The sequence below is a fragment of the Ochotona princeps genome, chromosome 14, assembly GCF_030435755.1.
Source record: "Ochotona princeps isolate mOchPri1 chromosome 14, mOchPri1.hap1, whole genome shotgun sequence".
Taxonomy (NCBI): Eukaryota; Metazoa; Chordata; class Mammalia; order Lagomorpha; family Ochotonidae; genus Ochotona; species Ochotona princeps.
In genome coordinates, this window is record NC_080845.1 from 32,399,136 (window position 1) to 32,414,349 (window position 15,214).

General features: G+C 53.4%; 3 protein-coding genes across 7 annotated transcripts in view; 2 read left to right on the top strand and 1 right to left on the bottom strand.

Annotated features, from left to right (window-relative positions):
* LOC118759906 (uncharacterized) lies at window positions 1–5,189 on the top strand. Of its 2 annotated transcripts, XM_058672107.1 has the most exons (5): window positions 1–89; window positions 414–481; window positions 736–795; window positions 4,720–4,852; window positions 5,022–5,189. In XM_058672107.1, exons 2-5 carry the CDS (start codon window positions 435–437, stop codon window positions 5,085–5,087), a joined length of 306 nt encoding a protein of 101 aa, XP_058528090.1. In that variant the 5' UTR covers window positions 1–89; window positions 414–434; the 3' UTR covers window positions 5,088–5,189. The 2 variants fall into 2 exon arrangements, with proteins under 2 accessions (XP_058528090.1, XP_036352598.1); XM_036496705.2 differs by lacking the exons at window positions 4,720–4,852; window positions 5,022–5,189 and adding an exon at window positions 955–1,122.
* The window catches only part of IL11RA (interleukin 11 receptor subunit alpha), a 13,476-nt gene continuing 988 nt past the window's right edge, over window positions 2,727–15,214 (bottom strand). For 2 of the 4 annotated variants that reach the window (XM_058672101.1, XM_058672102.1), the window contains exons 2-13: window positions 13,388–13,487; window positions 13,013–13,073; window positions 9,810–9,979; window positions 9,594–9,708; window positions 9,412–9,444; window positions 9,159–9,325; window positions 8,500–8,663; window positions 7,578–7,719; window positions 7,124–7,243; window positions 6,923–7,019; window positions 6,612–6,694; window positions 2,727–2,849 (exon numbers count right to left, since the gene is read on the bottom strand). In XM_058672101.1, the coding sequence (XP_058528084.1) occupies window positions 2,797–2,849; window positions 6,612–6,694; window positions 6,923–7,019; window positions 7,124–7,243; window positions 7,578–7,719; window positions 8,500–8,663; window positions 9,159–9,325; window positions 9,412–9,444; window positions 9,594–9,708; window positions 9,810–9,979; window positions 13,013–13,073; window positions 13,388–13,487 (1,305 nt within the window). In that variant the 3' untranslated portion in view covers window positions 2,727–2,796. Of the gene's footprint in view, window positions 2,850–5,204; window positions 5,634–6,611; window positions 6,695–6,922; window positions 7,020–7,123; window positions 7,244–7,577; window positions 7,720–8,499; window positions 8,664–9,158; window positions 9,326–9,411; window positions 9,445–9,593; window positions 9,709–9,809; window positions 9,980–13,012; window positions 13,074–13,387; window positions 13,488–14,579; window positions 14,628–15,214 lie in introns of those variants that run through there. The other 2 variants (XM_058672100.1, XM_012925783.3) reach the window with 2 other exon arrangements.
* The window catches only part of SIGMAR1 (sigma non-opioid intracellular receptor 1), a 22,374-nt gene continuing 16,889 nt past the window's right edge, over window positions 9,730–15,214 (top strand). Inside the window, exon 1 of the mRNA XM_004581026.4 lies at window positions 9,730–9,739. The gene's annotated coding sequence lies outside the window, so the exon portion shown is untranslated. The remainder of the gene's footprint in view (window positions 9,740–15,214) is intronic.

Genomic DNA, 15,214 nt, shown 5'->3' on the forward strand with positions numbered 1-15,214 from the left:
CTGTGACGCACTGGTAACGGTCCGTTTCCGGGGTGGAGCCAGGGAGGGCGGGAGTTTAGGCTGCTCCGACCCCCTCAGCCCCCCTCCAGGTGACCCCAGCCCCTGAAAATCCTCACCCGGGGCCCCAGATTTCCCAGACCCATGACTGCCAAACTTGTCGCTCGGACCTACTAAAATGCCTCAGGGCCGGGGACGAGCAGCCTCCTAACTCCTTAACTTCCAATGCTTCCCCCTTATACCCCGCCGAATGTTCCAGCTTCCCCTTGTCCGGCTGTGGTAACTGAGCAGGCTTCCCGGGGTGGGGCTCCTGCCTCAGGTTACCTGAGAGCTAGTCAGAACTCGTCCTGAAAATGACGGAAAAGTGGGCCTGGGGTTGTGGGGGTGCTCCTTGATCCAATCATGCCGCTCCCCAGGAGACGTTCGGAGCCCAGGACATGTCGGGATTGAGGAGATACGAGGTGGCGCTGGAGGCGGAGGAGGAGTGAGTGGAGGCGGGGCTCTGCGGAGGAGGCAGCGGGAGGCTGCGGGTGGGGGCGGGGCGGGGTTGAGGAGGCGTGATCGAGTCTCCGGGGCGGGGCCTTACCTGAGGGGCGGGGCCGAGCCGCCGGGGTAGGAGCTGAAGGGGCGTGTCGAGCCCCGGGGCGGGGCCTTGCCAGAGGGGCGGGGCTTTGCCCGAGGGGCGGGGCTTCGGGGTCAGCCCCGCCCGTCCGGCCCTGCTCGGCCCTTTCTCTGCAGGATCTACTGGGGCTGTTTCTACTTTTTTCCTTGGCTGCGAATGTGGCGGAGAGAACGAAGGTGAGAGGAGTGGGGCGGGGGGGGGGGGTAGGGGCCGCGGACCCCACCCCAGGTGGGTCTCAAAGAAAGGATCGTTGTTGTTGGAGAGGGGGAGGGCGGGAGGCGGGAATCTGGGAGCCTTCGCCTGCCTCATGCCTGCTGTTGGGGTCGCCTCCACAGCTCTGCGCACCCCCGGGAACAGAAACTGGAGCCTCTACGGGGCCTGATGAGTTGTCTGTCGAGTGGCCTGGGCCCTGCTCCCTCGCGTTCCGGTCGTGGCCTCCATTGCCGCACCCCTGCCGCCGCTCCCCAACCAGCAGGTGCATTAAAGATTTAAAACGAAGCCCACCGTGCTGCCCTCCTGACTCTGCCTCCCATGCCGCTGTTGGGGCTGTCCGTGTTCCTTATTCCCGGGGCCTCCCTCGCCGATAGGTCTCCCTCCATGGCAGAGCTCCGGGCCCCTGGTGAGGGTCAGGCCTGTTGTTACTGTCTGTCAGCTCCTCCTCACCAAAAAAAAAAAAAACCAAACAAGTGAAACAAAACAAGCACCGTCCGTCCGTCGCTGCGACACGCCCAAGTGGAAAGAGCCAAGGCAGCCCTAGTCCAGTCTTTCTCTCAGCCTGATCCCCCCAAGGACTGTAACCACTCAGGTTTCTTCCTGGCCAGGACTTGACCATGTGTCTGAAGAAGCTGTTGAGGAATGGATCTAAAACATTTCAAACCAGAACTGTAGGAAAGCAGGTTTGGGGATGGGGAGGAGCTGGAGATTCCTAGAAGCTGCCTCCCTCAGCCAGCCACCAGGGGGTGACTGAAGTGGAGACCCCTGCTTCAGTTAACTCTCCAACTCCTGTCTCCTGTTTAGAGATCCTTGGCATGCATCCACCTGGCGGTTCTTCCTGCATTTAGCTCCCAGTCTGTCCTCTGTGGTTAATTAGGAACTAACCCTGCCACCAGAGGGCTAAGAGAGAAAAGGCCCAGTTTCTGACCAGGCCCAGTCCTAACTTTTTTGCTGTCCCCTGCATGCCTCTACCCCAGCCCCAACCCCACACCTTCCTGCAGCAAGCAGGCTGGTCTGGGAAGAGACTCAGCCCTTATTTTTTGGAGAGGCCAAAGGAAAGAAACACACACCTGCAAGAATTGATTTCCCACAGAGTGTGTGGGAGGCAGCTGGCTTGGCCTGATGGAGGTCTACGGCAAGGGGTAGAACCTGGGGGGTTGCCTCCAGATTACCTTGCTTCTTTACCCAGGCTATGAGGCATAAGTCAATATTTGAGAGTGAGAGAAGGGTGCCTAGAGGCCTCTGGTAATAGAAGTTCAATATGAATGACCTCAAGCAAAGCTGCTAGTGGAGTTCTGCATTCCGTGACATCTTTTATTATAATTTATTGTAATTTTCTGAATAAATATATATTGCATGGGGAAAAAATAAGATGAGTGACTTTTCTGGTTGTGATCACCTTCAAAAATGTGCCTCAACTCTTGAGCCATTATCTAAAAATCCTTCAATTGGGAAGCTCCCTGTCCAGCGCCCAGGGCCCCTGACCTCACCAGATCATTATCAGGGGACAGATTCCAGAAGGAGAGGCCATCAGGCCAGGAGCAAGAGGTCCAGGTCTTGAGCCCACAGGGGGACTACTCTTTCTCCTGAGAGCCCAAGTCCCATGTGATTTTTAAATCAACCCCATAACAGGAAGGGCTACCCAGAGAAGGGGTGAGTCCTGTCCTGAAAGAAGACCTGCCCCCTCAAGGGCAGAAGGCACCCTGCAACAGCCACAGGAGGGCTGCATCACTAGGTGATGGCTCAGTTAATGTCTCAGGGCACAGCAGGCCATAAGGGTTGAAATCCTCAGGCCAAGAGTAGAACATTCTTCAAGGATCCAGGGGTAGTAAACTCAATTTTAAGCCCCCACCCTAGGCATATCCCAGCTTCCTAGCAAAGACTGGATTCAGAAGGGTAGAATTGAGTGGGGCTGTGAAAGATAACATGCAAAAGACATACGGGGTTGGAGACCTGACTGTTACTCAGCTCTGGTGGAGAGAAGGGATGTTCCTCCAGGCCCACCATGGGGAACAGGCTGGAATTGGAGAACGAAATAGAGCTCACTGAATTCTGCAGTCTGAAACTTCAACAAGCTAGGGGCTGAGTCTGGAAACTCCAGGTCGTTGCCGACAAGAATCTGCCATTCACAGAACAGGACTAGGCAACAATAGATAAGATATCTTAGACTTTTTTTTTTTTCTTTAGATATCTTAGACTTTTTACCTGTTTTATTCTTTTCTTTTTTGGAAAGGCATAATGAACAAGAAGGAAGATCCTCCATGGACTAGTTCACTCCCCAAAGTGAAGCCAGGAGCCAAAACTCCACCCAGGTCTCGCAATGTGAATGACCCAGGTGTAATCACTTGGGCCATTCTCTACTATGCTCCCAGGCACATATCAGCAGGAAGGCATATTGGAAATGGTGCAGCCAGGACTCAAACTGGTGCTCCAATATGGGATGCTAGAGACACAAATGGCAGCTCAACCCTCTGCACACAGCAGTGGCCCCATTCACCTGTTTGGACAGCAGCAACCTGACACCTAAGAACTTTGATCTTCCCATCCACCTCACCTTCCCACCCCCACCCCAACCCAGTCTTATCTTCCTGGGGAAAGAAACCCCCTCAGCATCCCCAGAGCTTCCTCAACATTCCCGAAAAGGGATTCCTTATGATGGTACCATGGGTTAAGTCACGACTTGGAATGTCCACATTCCAATATTAGAGTGCGAGTTTGAGTTCTGACCACTCCTCGCTTCCAATTCAGTTGCTTGCAGAAGCAGCAGGTGATTAGCCCAAGTACCTGGGTCCATGCCACCCATGCAGGAGACAAATGAAAATTGCAGGCTCCTGGGATCAAGTTGGCAAGCCTGCAGCTGCTGTGGATATTTGTAGAGTGAACTAGAGGATTAAAATGTCTTTATATCATTATATATATATATTTGAAAGGCACAGTGATACTTTGTATATTATATGCAGTATATTATATAGCAGGGAAGTGCCTTCTGGGAAGTGTATAATTTCCCAGAATACGACTAGCATCAGCTGAAACCCTTCCTGAGCCAGAAGGTCCTGCCTTAGTTACCAATTTCCACTGGTGCTTCTGATAAAACAAGGCAGGCCAGGACAGGAAATGGGGAGGGGAAAATGAAGACAAGTTGGCACTGGCCTGCTCCCTTGTCCCACCCCACTCACAGCTGCCCCCTCAGATTCTGTACACCGGTAGGGTTGTGTGTTTGGATGACCATGAAAACACTGCTGGATGGGAGTGAGACTTTGTAGCCAGAGAAGTAGGATTTTGTCTGTGGTCCATCTGATCATGGGCTTGCCTTGGTGAGGCTGAGTGATCAAGGTGTGACTGTGATTGTTTCTCTGTAGACACAAGTGTGAATGTCTATGGCTAGATGCCACAATGACTCCTTGGCTGCCCTTAGTCCCCACACCATCGGTCTCCCATACCCTGTACTACCCTGTTCCCCAGCTTCTCTGTTCAGGGTTTTGGCACCCATGAGCAATAGCAGTCATGGAAGAGGAAGGGGGTCTGTCACAACAGGCTAAGAATGAGGAGCCAGGAGTGTCACAGGATAAGCAGTACATCTCCACCTGCGTGTGACTCACCCGGCGCCTCAGGTAAAAGACACCTATATAAAAAGTGCGGGAGCAGGAGGGAGTGTGAAGTATCAAGGCTGAGCAGCATGAAGGGGTGTCCACCTAACAGCAGGCTCCTGCTGCTGCTCCTGCTCCTGAGCCTGGACCCTGGAGCAGGTGAGTGCTTGGGGTACGGGAAGTCAGGGGATCTGGGTGAACACCATGAGGGGAAAGGGGCACAGGAAGTCCAGCTCCAGTTGTGTGACAGCAAGGTTCTGGGCCTAGCCCTTTCTGAATGTGTGCTCTGGTGTGCCCCAGCACTAATACTGCCGCCCAGCTCTACCTGCTGTACTCAGCTCTACCGACAGCCACTCTCAAACAAGCTACTGAGGAAGGTCATCCGGGTGGAACTGCAGGAGGTCGATGGGGACTGTCACCTGCAGGCATTCGTGTGAGCTCTAACCCCACCCAGATACTTCTGACGCTGACCTCATCCCAACCCCAGACCCTAACACTTACCCTGACACTGACTCAGGTTTTCACCTGACCCTTGCGCCTAAATCAGTATCCTAACCACATCCCTAGGCTGTGATATCAGCTTTGGAACTTTCCCTTCCCAGGCTTCATTTGGCTCGACGCAGTGTCTGCATTCATCCCCAGAACCGCAGCCTGGCTCGGTGGTTTGAGCGCCAAGGGAAGAGGTTCCAGGAGACTCTGCCTAACACAATTTTTGGGCCTCTATGGAATATGAATAAAAGCCCCCAATAGCCCCAATAAAGCAACATTAAACAAGAATCTGTGTGTGATTTCCAAGAACTTGTTCACCCTTTATTTACACCTTCACAACAGAAGCACAGCCAAGAGGGAAGAAGCTGCACCCATTCCTCAAGTACCTACACACATACATCCATGCATACATAGAGAGGACATATGTTCCCTGCCTCACACATGCTTAGTCACACATGAACACACACATTCACACCTACACATGTCGCTCAGGTGGACCTTCAACCCTGGAATGCAGTCCGTGGTCCAGGCACTTTTAGCTAACAAGTATGGAATATAGGATCTCTCAGAAATGGGTCCCCAAGCTCAACTTTCAGCCAAGACCTCCATCCACAGAGGCCCACTGTCCTGCTTTGGTTTTTGTCTGTCCAACCATCCACACCAGCAAGACAGTCCTAGGTGGAATCAGATAAAGCCCTCCTGGGTCCTCTACAGGTTTGGAGCTCCTAGAAGAAGTAGAGGCAAATCATGAGATGGCACGACTTAGGTCTGGGCCTAGACAGGCTAAAAACTAAAGCAAAGACCCAGCTTTGACCCAAAATACCTCAAGAAAAAGGATGGATATCCAGCTCTGAGACTAACAAAATGATGAGGGGGATTCCTAGGTAGGTAGGTACCTTGGAAAAAGGGTACTTTCATTGCTGAGCCTAGGCACTCAGAATGAAAGTGGGTGCTGGCACTGTGAACTATCTGGTTAGGCCACCACCTCCTACACCAGAATGGTTCCCAGCTGCTCCAGTTCCCTGCTAAGATCCCTGGGAGACCAGCAGGAAAAGATCCAAATGTTTGGGCCTCAGCCACTCAAACTGGGCCATTATGGTCAACTGGAGAGTGAATCAGCAAATGGAACAGCTATCTCTTTCTCTCCCTCTCCATCCCTCCTTCTCGCTCTTTATGTCTGCCTTCCAAATAAATCTTGGAAGAATAAAATTAAAGGTCCTGGCCTGGCCCGGTGGCCTAGTGGTTAAAGTCCTCGCCTTGAACGTGCCTGGGATCCCATATGGGTGCCAGTTCTAATCCTGGCAGCTCCGCTTCCCATCCAGCTCCCTGCTTGTGGCCTGGGAAAGCAATCGAGGATGGCCCAAAGTCTTGGGACCCTGCACCCATGTGGGAGACCTGGAGGAAGTTCCTGGTTCCTGGCTTCAGATCGGCACAGCACCGGCCATTGTGCTCACTTGGGGAGTGAGTCATCGGACAGAAGATCTTCCTCTCTGTCTCTCCTCTTCTCTGTATATCTGACTTTGTAATAAAAATAAATAAATCTTTTTTTTAAAAAAAAATACCATATCCCAAGCTCCAACCTAAACATAACAATGAAGGCAACAAACTCAGATTCCTAACACCCTTAAATGACTAAGGTACGTGGCTCTTACCCAAGACCCTCTGAAAACAGGGCACTTATCTCCAAGTCCAAACCCCCTAACCTGGAAGCTTGTCCACTGGAATCATCGGGGCCAAGAAGCCAGGCTTTGGGGGTCCATCCTTCCCGCTCCGTCTCGGCCTCAGCCTGGGGTGTGAAGGACAGCTGTCTCAATATAGGACATCCCAGTCCCCTCCCAAAGGGTTTTTTAGTAAAGGTTCAAAGGGAATAGTGAGAATGATGAAGTGGAATGGGGAGGGGTCAGCTGAGGGGAGGTAGCTCCAGAATCTAATAGTTTCAGATGCATGGGGGATGGTTCATGAGGGGTGAGGATGGATGTGGCCTGAGGCCGAGGGACCAGTGGAAGTCACTTACCAGAGAGCTAGGACCAGAGCCCCTACTGCCAGGCCCAGCAGGGAGAAGATTCCCAAAGACACCAGCACAGCCACACGTTCCAGAGGGTCCCTGTGATCTGAAGAGGACCATGGGCCACTAATGAGCCTGATCGAGCTGGGTGCCCCTTCTCCCTTGGGGTTTCCCATCTTCTACGACCTTTGCCCACCCACACAAGCTCACCAAGTGGCCGTGGGTCTTGCTTCAGGGGGGACCTCGAGGGAGCCGGGCTGTCCACCTGAGGCTCCCCCTCTGCCTTTGTGTGCAGCTGAGTTCCAGATGGTATCTCTTTTGTCAAGGGCCCTAAAGGAAGGCAAGACCAGTGATGGGGCCACACTAGTGGTAGGTGGGGCAAGCCAGGGGTGGAGCAAGGAACCTGGCTGGACACAAGGGTGCCAAGGAGGTGGAGTCTGAAAGGCTGCTGTGGCCAATTTTAGGGGTCCTTGCTTGGAGTAGAGGCTTCAATTGCAGCAGTGGGGGCCAGGAGCAGGGCTTAACTTGGGGCTGAAGCCTAAGATGGCAACTGAAGTGCCTTTGTGGGTACAGCATGTAACAAAGCCATCTTCCTTCTGAGAGATCTACTAGCTCGTGGATGCTTTGGGGCAGTGCTTCTGCCCATTCCTCTTTCACTTCTCACCAGTGCTCGGAGTTCCCCAGACCTCAGGGCTCCAGGCGCTCCAGGTGCCAGCATCCAGAAAGTCCCTGGCACTGACACGCACGGCATGGGGCAGCCCAGCCACAGCATCAGTGATCACCTCCTCCAATCCAGTCGGCTCCACCTGTGGGTGAAGAGAGCTCCACTGTATGCTCCCTGGGCCCTGAATGCAGAGCCCACCTGCCCAGGTCTCAGCTGCAAAGAGCTCCCATGCTTCCCAGTCCTGTGTCTCCAGCCTGGTGGAGCTGATGGGTTCGGGTCTCCCCTGGGTGCTGTATAGTGACTACTGGCCTCGTATCTCCTGCTAAACCAACTTCCTGGTGACCTCTGGGCCCCCTGGTGCCCCACTTTTCTTCATTTGTAAAATACATAAAAACCTAAGGAATAATCCTAAACCAGACAAAGTATGTAAACTACTTACTAAGGCACCTGGCAGGCAGACAGTGCTAAGTAAATATTGCTTATTATCTGATGCTGCGCAGTTCCCCAAATCCCCAGACTTGATGCCAGCCAATCTTATCTCCAGAGGGAGGAATTTGCTATCAGCTAAGTTAATGACTGTTTATGTAAAGATGTGCCTCTGGGTAGAAGGCACACCCTTTCTTCCAGAAGTTGTTTTTCAGAAGGCGCTGCCCATAGATGTGTTCACTTCATAGTAATAGCTCCCAGGGCAGAGGCACTAGGTGTCTGTCTCCCTTGCAACACCAGCATCCTGCACAAAGCCTCGTCCATAGGAGCACTGTGTGTGTGGGAAGGCGGGGTGAGTGTGTGTGTGTGTGTTGGGGGCATGGGCCATACAACAGGACTTCAATGACCTGCTCACCAGGGAAGCTACCCAAGACACCTGGGATGATGATATCAGAGAACCCAGAGGGCCCAAGTTGGAACATGTGGCAGGCCTCACCGTAGACCAGGTTGCATGCTGTACTGGACGGTACTGCAGCCGGAACTTGAGCAGGAAATGGGGCTGGCGGGGCCAGGAGGCAGGGTATGTCCAGCTGGCGTGCAGGCGTCTGGGGTAGCCTGGTACAGACTCTACTCGCAGCCCCTGGGGTGGGTCAGGGCGCACTGCAGGTGGCAAAGCATAATCAGGGAAGGCGGGGTGATGAGTACCAGTCATTCCCCCACCATTTCCCAAAGTGTGTGCTTGGACAGGTGTTTCCAAGAGATCTCAAACTTTATCATTCATTAGGCTCAGGATCTGTCACACTTGCAAAACAAGCAGAGATCTGCAGGGGGGGTTTTGTAATCTTGGAGTGAATAATAAAGCAACTCTTTGTGTCCTCCAAGGAAGATGGATTGGCCCTGTCTGGCCAAGCAGAGAGGCCCCGCTTCCCACACACAGATCAAAAGGCAGGGGCCCAGAAGGGGCCCTGAGAGTTCAGGTGTGCTAGCAAGGCCCCACCCCAACTCTGAGGGCACTTCCTCACCTCCAGGTGCCACCTGTGTTGAAATGAAGGCTGTGAGTAGAGGGACCTCTTTGGAAGCTAGGGGGTGGATGGTGGTGCATGTCTAAATCTGAGATGAGGCTCTGGGGAGATCCTGAGGGGAGTGGGTACTCACAGATGGTCTGCAGGCTCACATCTAGCAGGCGTGTGCTGGCACCCAGTGGGTTCACCTCAGTCACATTAATCCGGTACTGGCTCCAGAACTCGGCCCCGTGAACCACACAGCGGGCAGCCCCCAGGGGATCCTGTGGGCATGGCCAGGGCCCTGAGGATGAACTCATCCTAAGAGCAAGGATGGTGGTCTTAGCCTTTGGAAAAACCCATTGTGGGACTCAGCTGCAGCCCCCAGGCCCCACCATGTGTCCTACCTCTGGTCATCCACTCCTGATATGGTCTTCTTCCTGGTGGGAAGTTGGGGGAGGGCATTTAAGGACAGGAAGGACACCAGGGTCCCCTGCCTGTTGGAGGCTCTCTCCGGACCACCCCTCCCCCACCTTTTGTACCCACATGGTGCCAGCACACCCCAGCATGGGCTTGGTCCTGCACACACCTGTATGAAGTGAGGTAGCGGGTGGGCAAACCGCTGACCTGGCTGGGACTCCAAGTGCAGGAGAAGTTTTCGTAGTCAGTTGCTTGGCAGGAAACAACAGGACGAGCTGGGGGATCTAGAGGCAGAGGGTACGGCTGGAAACTGGGGTTCACTCAGGTCCTGGCTTCCCTCAGGAGCCCTATGTCCTGTCACTGCCATCCTCCCTCTCCAACTTACAGCCCAGCTGCAGGGTCACCATGCCCCCAAGTGCCCCATCCGGGGTCCGGCAGATGTAGGTGCCCTCATCGGCACTGTCTACTTGGGTTAGGAGCAATTCATGCCCCAAGCCAGAATCAGGTCCCTGGAGCAGCCTTGACTCCCCGTCCCGAAACCAGGACACAGGGGTTCTAGAGAAGAGACAAGGTAAAGCAGAGGGGTTAAAGCTTAAATTAGATTAGGCCATAGATCCACAAGCTTCTAACTACATTTGCAATAAAGCCCAACAGCTGTCACAGGCTATCCCCTTTCCTCGTACCTTGCTCTATGCCTTCCTGCCTCCCCTGACCTTCACAAATCAGTTTCAACGTCACATCCTCAGAACCTTCCCTGGTGACTAATAAAAAGTAACCACTCGGGCCGGCGCCATAGCGGTAGTGTTTACAGTCCTCGCCTTGCACGCCAGGGATCCCATATGGGTGCCAGTTGTAATCCCGGCAGCCCCACTTCCCATCCAGCTCCCTGCTTGTGGCCTGGGAAAGCAGTTGAGGACGGCCCAAGGGTCTTGAGACCCTGCACCCGCGTGGGAGACCCGGAAGAATCTCCTGGCTCTTGGCTTTGGATTGACTCAACTCCAGCCAATGCAGCCACTTGGGGAGTGAATCATCGGACGGAAGATCTTCCTCTGTCTCTCCTCCTCTCTGTATATCTGCCTTTCCAATCAAAATAAGTATATCTTAAAAAAAAAAAAAAAAAGTGACCACTCTTGAATCCAGCGCCATGGCCTAGCAGCTAGTCCTCACCTTGAATGTGCTGGGATCCCATATGGGCACTGGTTCTAATCCCAGTGGCCTCACTTCCCATCCAGCTCCCTGCTTATGGCCCGGGAAAGCAGTCAAGGATGGCCCAAAGCCTTAGGACCCAATATCCACATAGGAGACATGGAAGAGTTCCTGGCTCCTGGTTTTGGATCAGCCCAGTACCGGCCGTTTTGGTCACTTAGGGAGTGAATCATCGGACAGAAGATATTTCTCTCATTCTCTCCTCCTCTCTCTCTCTCCATATATATGTGACTTTGCAATAAAATTAAATAAATCTTAAAAAAAAAAAAAAAAAAGAGTAACCACTCAAGGGAGGATGTCAGGCCTAACACAGACAGACATCACATTCCGGGGCCAGCATGACAGTGCAGCAGGTTAAGCTATTCTGCATCCCACTGGAGCTCCAGTGTGAGTCCCTGCTGCTTCTCTTGCCCAACCCAGCTCCCCATTAGTGCACCAGGGGAAACAGTAGAAGACGGTCCCTTCCATTTACGTGATAGACCTGGAGAGAATTCTGGCATTCCTAGTTCTTTCAAAAAAAAAAAAAAAAGATTTTATTTATTTTTATCGGAAAGGCAGATTTACAGAACGAAAGAGACAGAAAGAACTTCCATCTGCTGATTCACTCCCCAAGTAACCACAATGGTCAGAGCTGAGCCGAACCAAAGCCAGGAGCCAAGAGCCAGGAGCCTAGGCTACCATGCCAGATCCGTTCCTGGTTCTTGGCTTCAACCTGGCCTAGTTCAAACTGTTGCAACCATTTGGGAAGTGAACCAGAGAATGAAAGATCTCTCTTTCTCTCTCTCTGCCTTGTCAGTAAATAAACATATATATTTAAAATGCCATATCCCAGGGCCTGGCGTGGTGGCCTAGTGGCTAAAGTCCTCACCTTGAACGCGCCTGGGATCCCATATGGGCACCAGTTCTAATCCTGGCAGCTCCACTTCCCATCCAGTTCCCTGCTTGTGGCCTGGGAAAGCAGTCAAGAACAGCCCAAAGTCTTGGGACCCTGCACCCATGTGGGAGACCTAGAGGAAGTTCCTGGTTCCTGACTTCAGATCGGCACAGCACTGGCTGTTACAGTCACTTGGAGAGTGAATCATCAGATGGAAGAGCTTCCTCTCTATCTCTCCTCCTCTCTGTATATCTGACTTTGTGATAAAAATAAAATAAACCTTTAAAAAAAATACCATATCCAAAATAAGAGTGACGGTGTTTGATACCTGCTTCTAGCTCCTGACTCCAGCTATCAGCTAATAGAAGGCAGTGGTGAGGTCCATGTGGGATTGATCTGCATTGACCTCCCACCATCAGCCCAGTTGTGGGCATTTGGGGAATGGACCAACAAACAGAAACAATCTCTCTCTAAAAAAATATTTTTAATTGATTGATTGATTGATTGATTGCAAAGGCAGGTACACCAAGAGGAGGAGAGACAGAGAGGAAAATTTTCTGTCCAATGATTCACTCCCCAAGCAGCTGCAGTGACTGGAACTAAGCCTGGAGCCAAGAGCCCGGAGCCTCTTCCGGGTCTCCCAGATGGGTGCAGGGCCAAAGGTTTTGCACCGTTCTCAACTGCTTTCCCAGGCCACAAGCAGGGAGCTGGATGGGAAGCGGGGCGGTCGAGGTTAGAACCAGCCCTATATGGGATCCCAGCACGTTGAAGGCAAGGACTTTAGCTGCTAGACTACTATGCCGGGCCCTAAATATTAATTTTCAGTCAATCCTCTTGGGTGTTACTGGGCAGGATCCTGGTTTGTTTACTGCTTGCCCTCCCCCCTAAAAAGTAGGCTCAATGAGGGCTAGCACCTTGCTTGGACTGTTCACTGCTGTATCCCAGATCCAGGAATAGAACATGCACTTAGCAGATACTGGGTGTACAATACAGATTGCTTCAATTCTCTACTGAATAGAGACAGCTTGAGGCTTAGGACAAAGAGGTGAGGCTTACAGATAGGAGACAAGATAGGAGACAAGGATGGAACGGGATATGAGGACTAGGCAGGGTCAAGAGAGGTTCATGAGGGCCCGGCGGCATGGCCTAGCGGCTAAAGTCCTTGGCCTTGAAAGCCCCGGGATCCCATATGGGCGCCGGTTCTAATCTTGGCAGCTCCACTTCCCATCCAGCTCCCTGCTTGTGGCCTGGGAAAGCAGTTGAGGACCGCCCAATGCATTGGGACCCTGCACCCGCGTGGGAGACCCGGAAGAGGTTCCAGGTTCCCGGCTTCGGATCAGCGCGCACTGGCCCGTTGCGGCTCACTTGGGGAGTGAATCATAGGATGGAGGATCTTCCTCTCTGTCTCTCCTCCACTGTGTATATCTGGCTGTAATAAAATGAATAAATATTAAAAAAAAAAAAAAAAAAAGAGAGGTTCATGAGTGTCAGACAGGTGGGGCACTTACCCAAAAGTCACTCCAGGGCAACACAGTATCACAGGCTTGCCGGGCTGCCCATACTGGACCCCTGTGGAGGATACTTAGGAGGGAGGTGAGGCTTTCCTTTACAAGCCCAACCCCGCCCCCCACAACCACCCTACCAACACCTTGTGAGAATGATAGAATAAAGAATAGACTGTCAAACTCTGAGTGGATCACTGGGTCCAAGCATCCTGGAATAATCTAGAGACGGAGTTCAGAGGATAGGTTATGCGAGAGATCCAGGTTCATGGTTAGAGTTGGGAGTCACGGGACATGGGAAGTGGCCACAGCAAGGACAGTGAGTGAGTCAGGAGTCAAAGCTGGTAGGAAGGGGTGTCACAGAACAGGGTATCTCCTCACCTGGGGGGCCCCAGGCCTGGGGGCAGGGCGAAGAAGCAGACAGCAGTGCTGTAACCACAGCCACCAAGACCCTGCTCAGCCCTGAGCAGCTGCTGCTCATCTGGAGAGGAAAGGGAGAGGTAGAATCAGGGATCCTCCAGCCCCACAACGAGAAGCAAAACTCTAGGTTTTCCTCCCCAGAACTGGTCTAGAAGGATATCTGAGCAAAGGGAGGGTGTCAGAAATCATAGGGGGATCTGACTTGAGGTCCCCCTTCTCACCACATACACAGTGCTGTGCATGCGCCAGCATGCGTGCTCTCTCTCTCTCTTTCTCTTTCTCTCTCACACCCCCTTCATCTCAGTCCCGGGCTTAGGGCCCAGAACAAAAGCCGGAGGCAACAGACTGTGCCAGCAACCACCCCCCCACACACCTCCCTTGGCTCCCACTCCTGGCACCAAGCACTGGCCCCGACTCAGCCACTCCCATTAACCCCTCCAAGGCAGCTGTCAGGAACCACTACATTACCTGCCCTGGGGCTAACAAAACCTCTAACCTACTCAGGAGCAGCTTTCATCCCCGGTATAAACCCACCCTGTAGGCCACATCAAGCTTAGCCCTGCTCCAGCTGCCAAGTCTCTGGCCTGGGTCTAGCTCCTTACTCTGGCTCTTTGGGCCACTTGAACAGGCCTGGCTTGAAATCCGGTCTCAAGCCTGCGCAGCTGGATGGGGCTAGGGTGCGGGCTGGGACTGCCGAGTTAAGCGGATCCAGATGCCCTAGCTGCTGCCAGAGGCTGGGAGCAGGCACGGAGCCAGCAGATGGAGATGGAGACGGAGTGGCGGGAAGGGGAAAGAGGAAGGCGGAGAGGAAGGCGGAGAGCCTGCAGGGGACAGGGGGCCTGGCGTGGGGGCCACAGCGCTTAGAGAGCCTCAGCTCCAGGACAGGAGCACAACAGTTCCCTGAGGAAGTGATAAGGGAAGCGGTGCAGGGTTGGAGGGGGCCTAGAAGGCTGGGATCCTGGAGTTTGGGGGAGAGGGCAGGAGGCGAAGTAACAGGGTAGGCAGGGAAGGGGCCCCAGCACCAGCAAGCAGAGGAAGAGCAGAATCCCTCCAGAGCAGCCCACGCCTCCCTGTGTCTGTGTGTGAGAGAGAGTGCTTCAGTGGCTCACCCCCTGTGTCCCAGGCACAAGGACCTTCCCCAGCCCCGCCCTACCTTGGTGACTGCAGTGGCTGAATATTCATGGCCTCCAGGACCTCCTCCCAGCAGCCAGAGCTCAGGGTTTGTGCTTGACGGCATTCTGGAGACCCCAGAACCTCGCCTGCCTTCCCCTTCTGTGCCCCGCCCCCTCTGGGTCCCAGAGCTCAGCCGCCCCAGCCAGGCCCCAGCCCCCTCACCCTTTCCCTGCTGCACTCCTACCCCAGGTCCTGGGGAGGGAAAAGGGCCTCCCTCCTACCCCCCAACAGAATCTAGAGAGAAAGCCACCACCGCAGCCAAGGTCGGCAAGAGGGAAGGGAGGGCTGCTTGATGACCTTGTCAAGGGAGAAACTGCCAGGGTTTTCACACAGCCAAGGTCCTGCATGGACTCACCAGGCCCACACAGAGAAAATCAAACAAACAAAACAATCCATCACAAATCCAGGCTCCTTTCTTTGGGGCACAGCTGGCCGTGTTTTGAAGGGAAGGGAGGCCCAGGTTGGAGGGGGGAGATACAAGAAGAGGCCTAAGAATCTACTTCTCCCTCCCCTGGAAGTTCTAGCCATTTCTTCCCCACCTCCTTTCCTGCCACTCTTTGGGCCTCAGCACCAGGAAATGCCTTTGGTCCCTTGGTGCCAGATACACAAGACCCA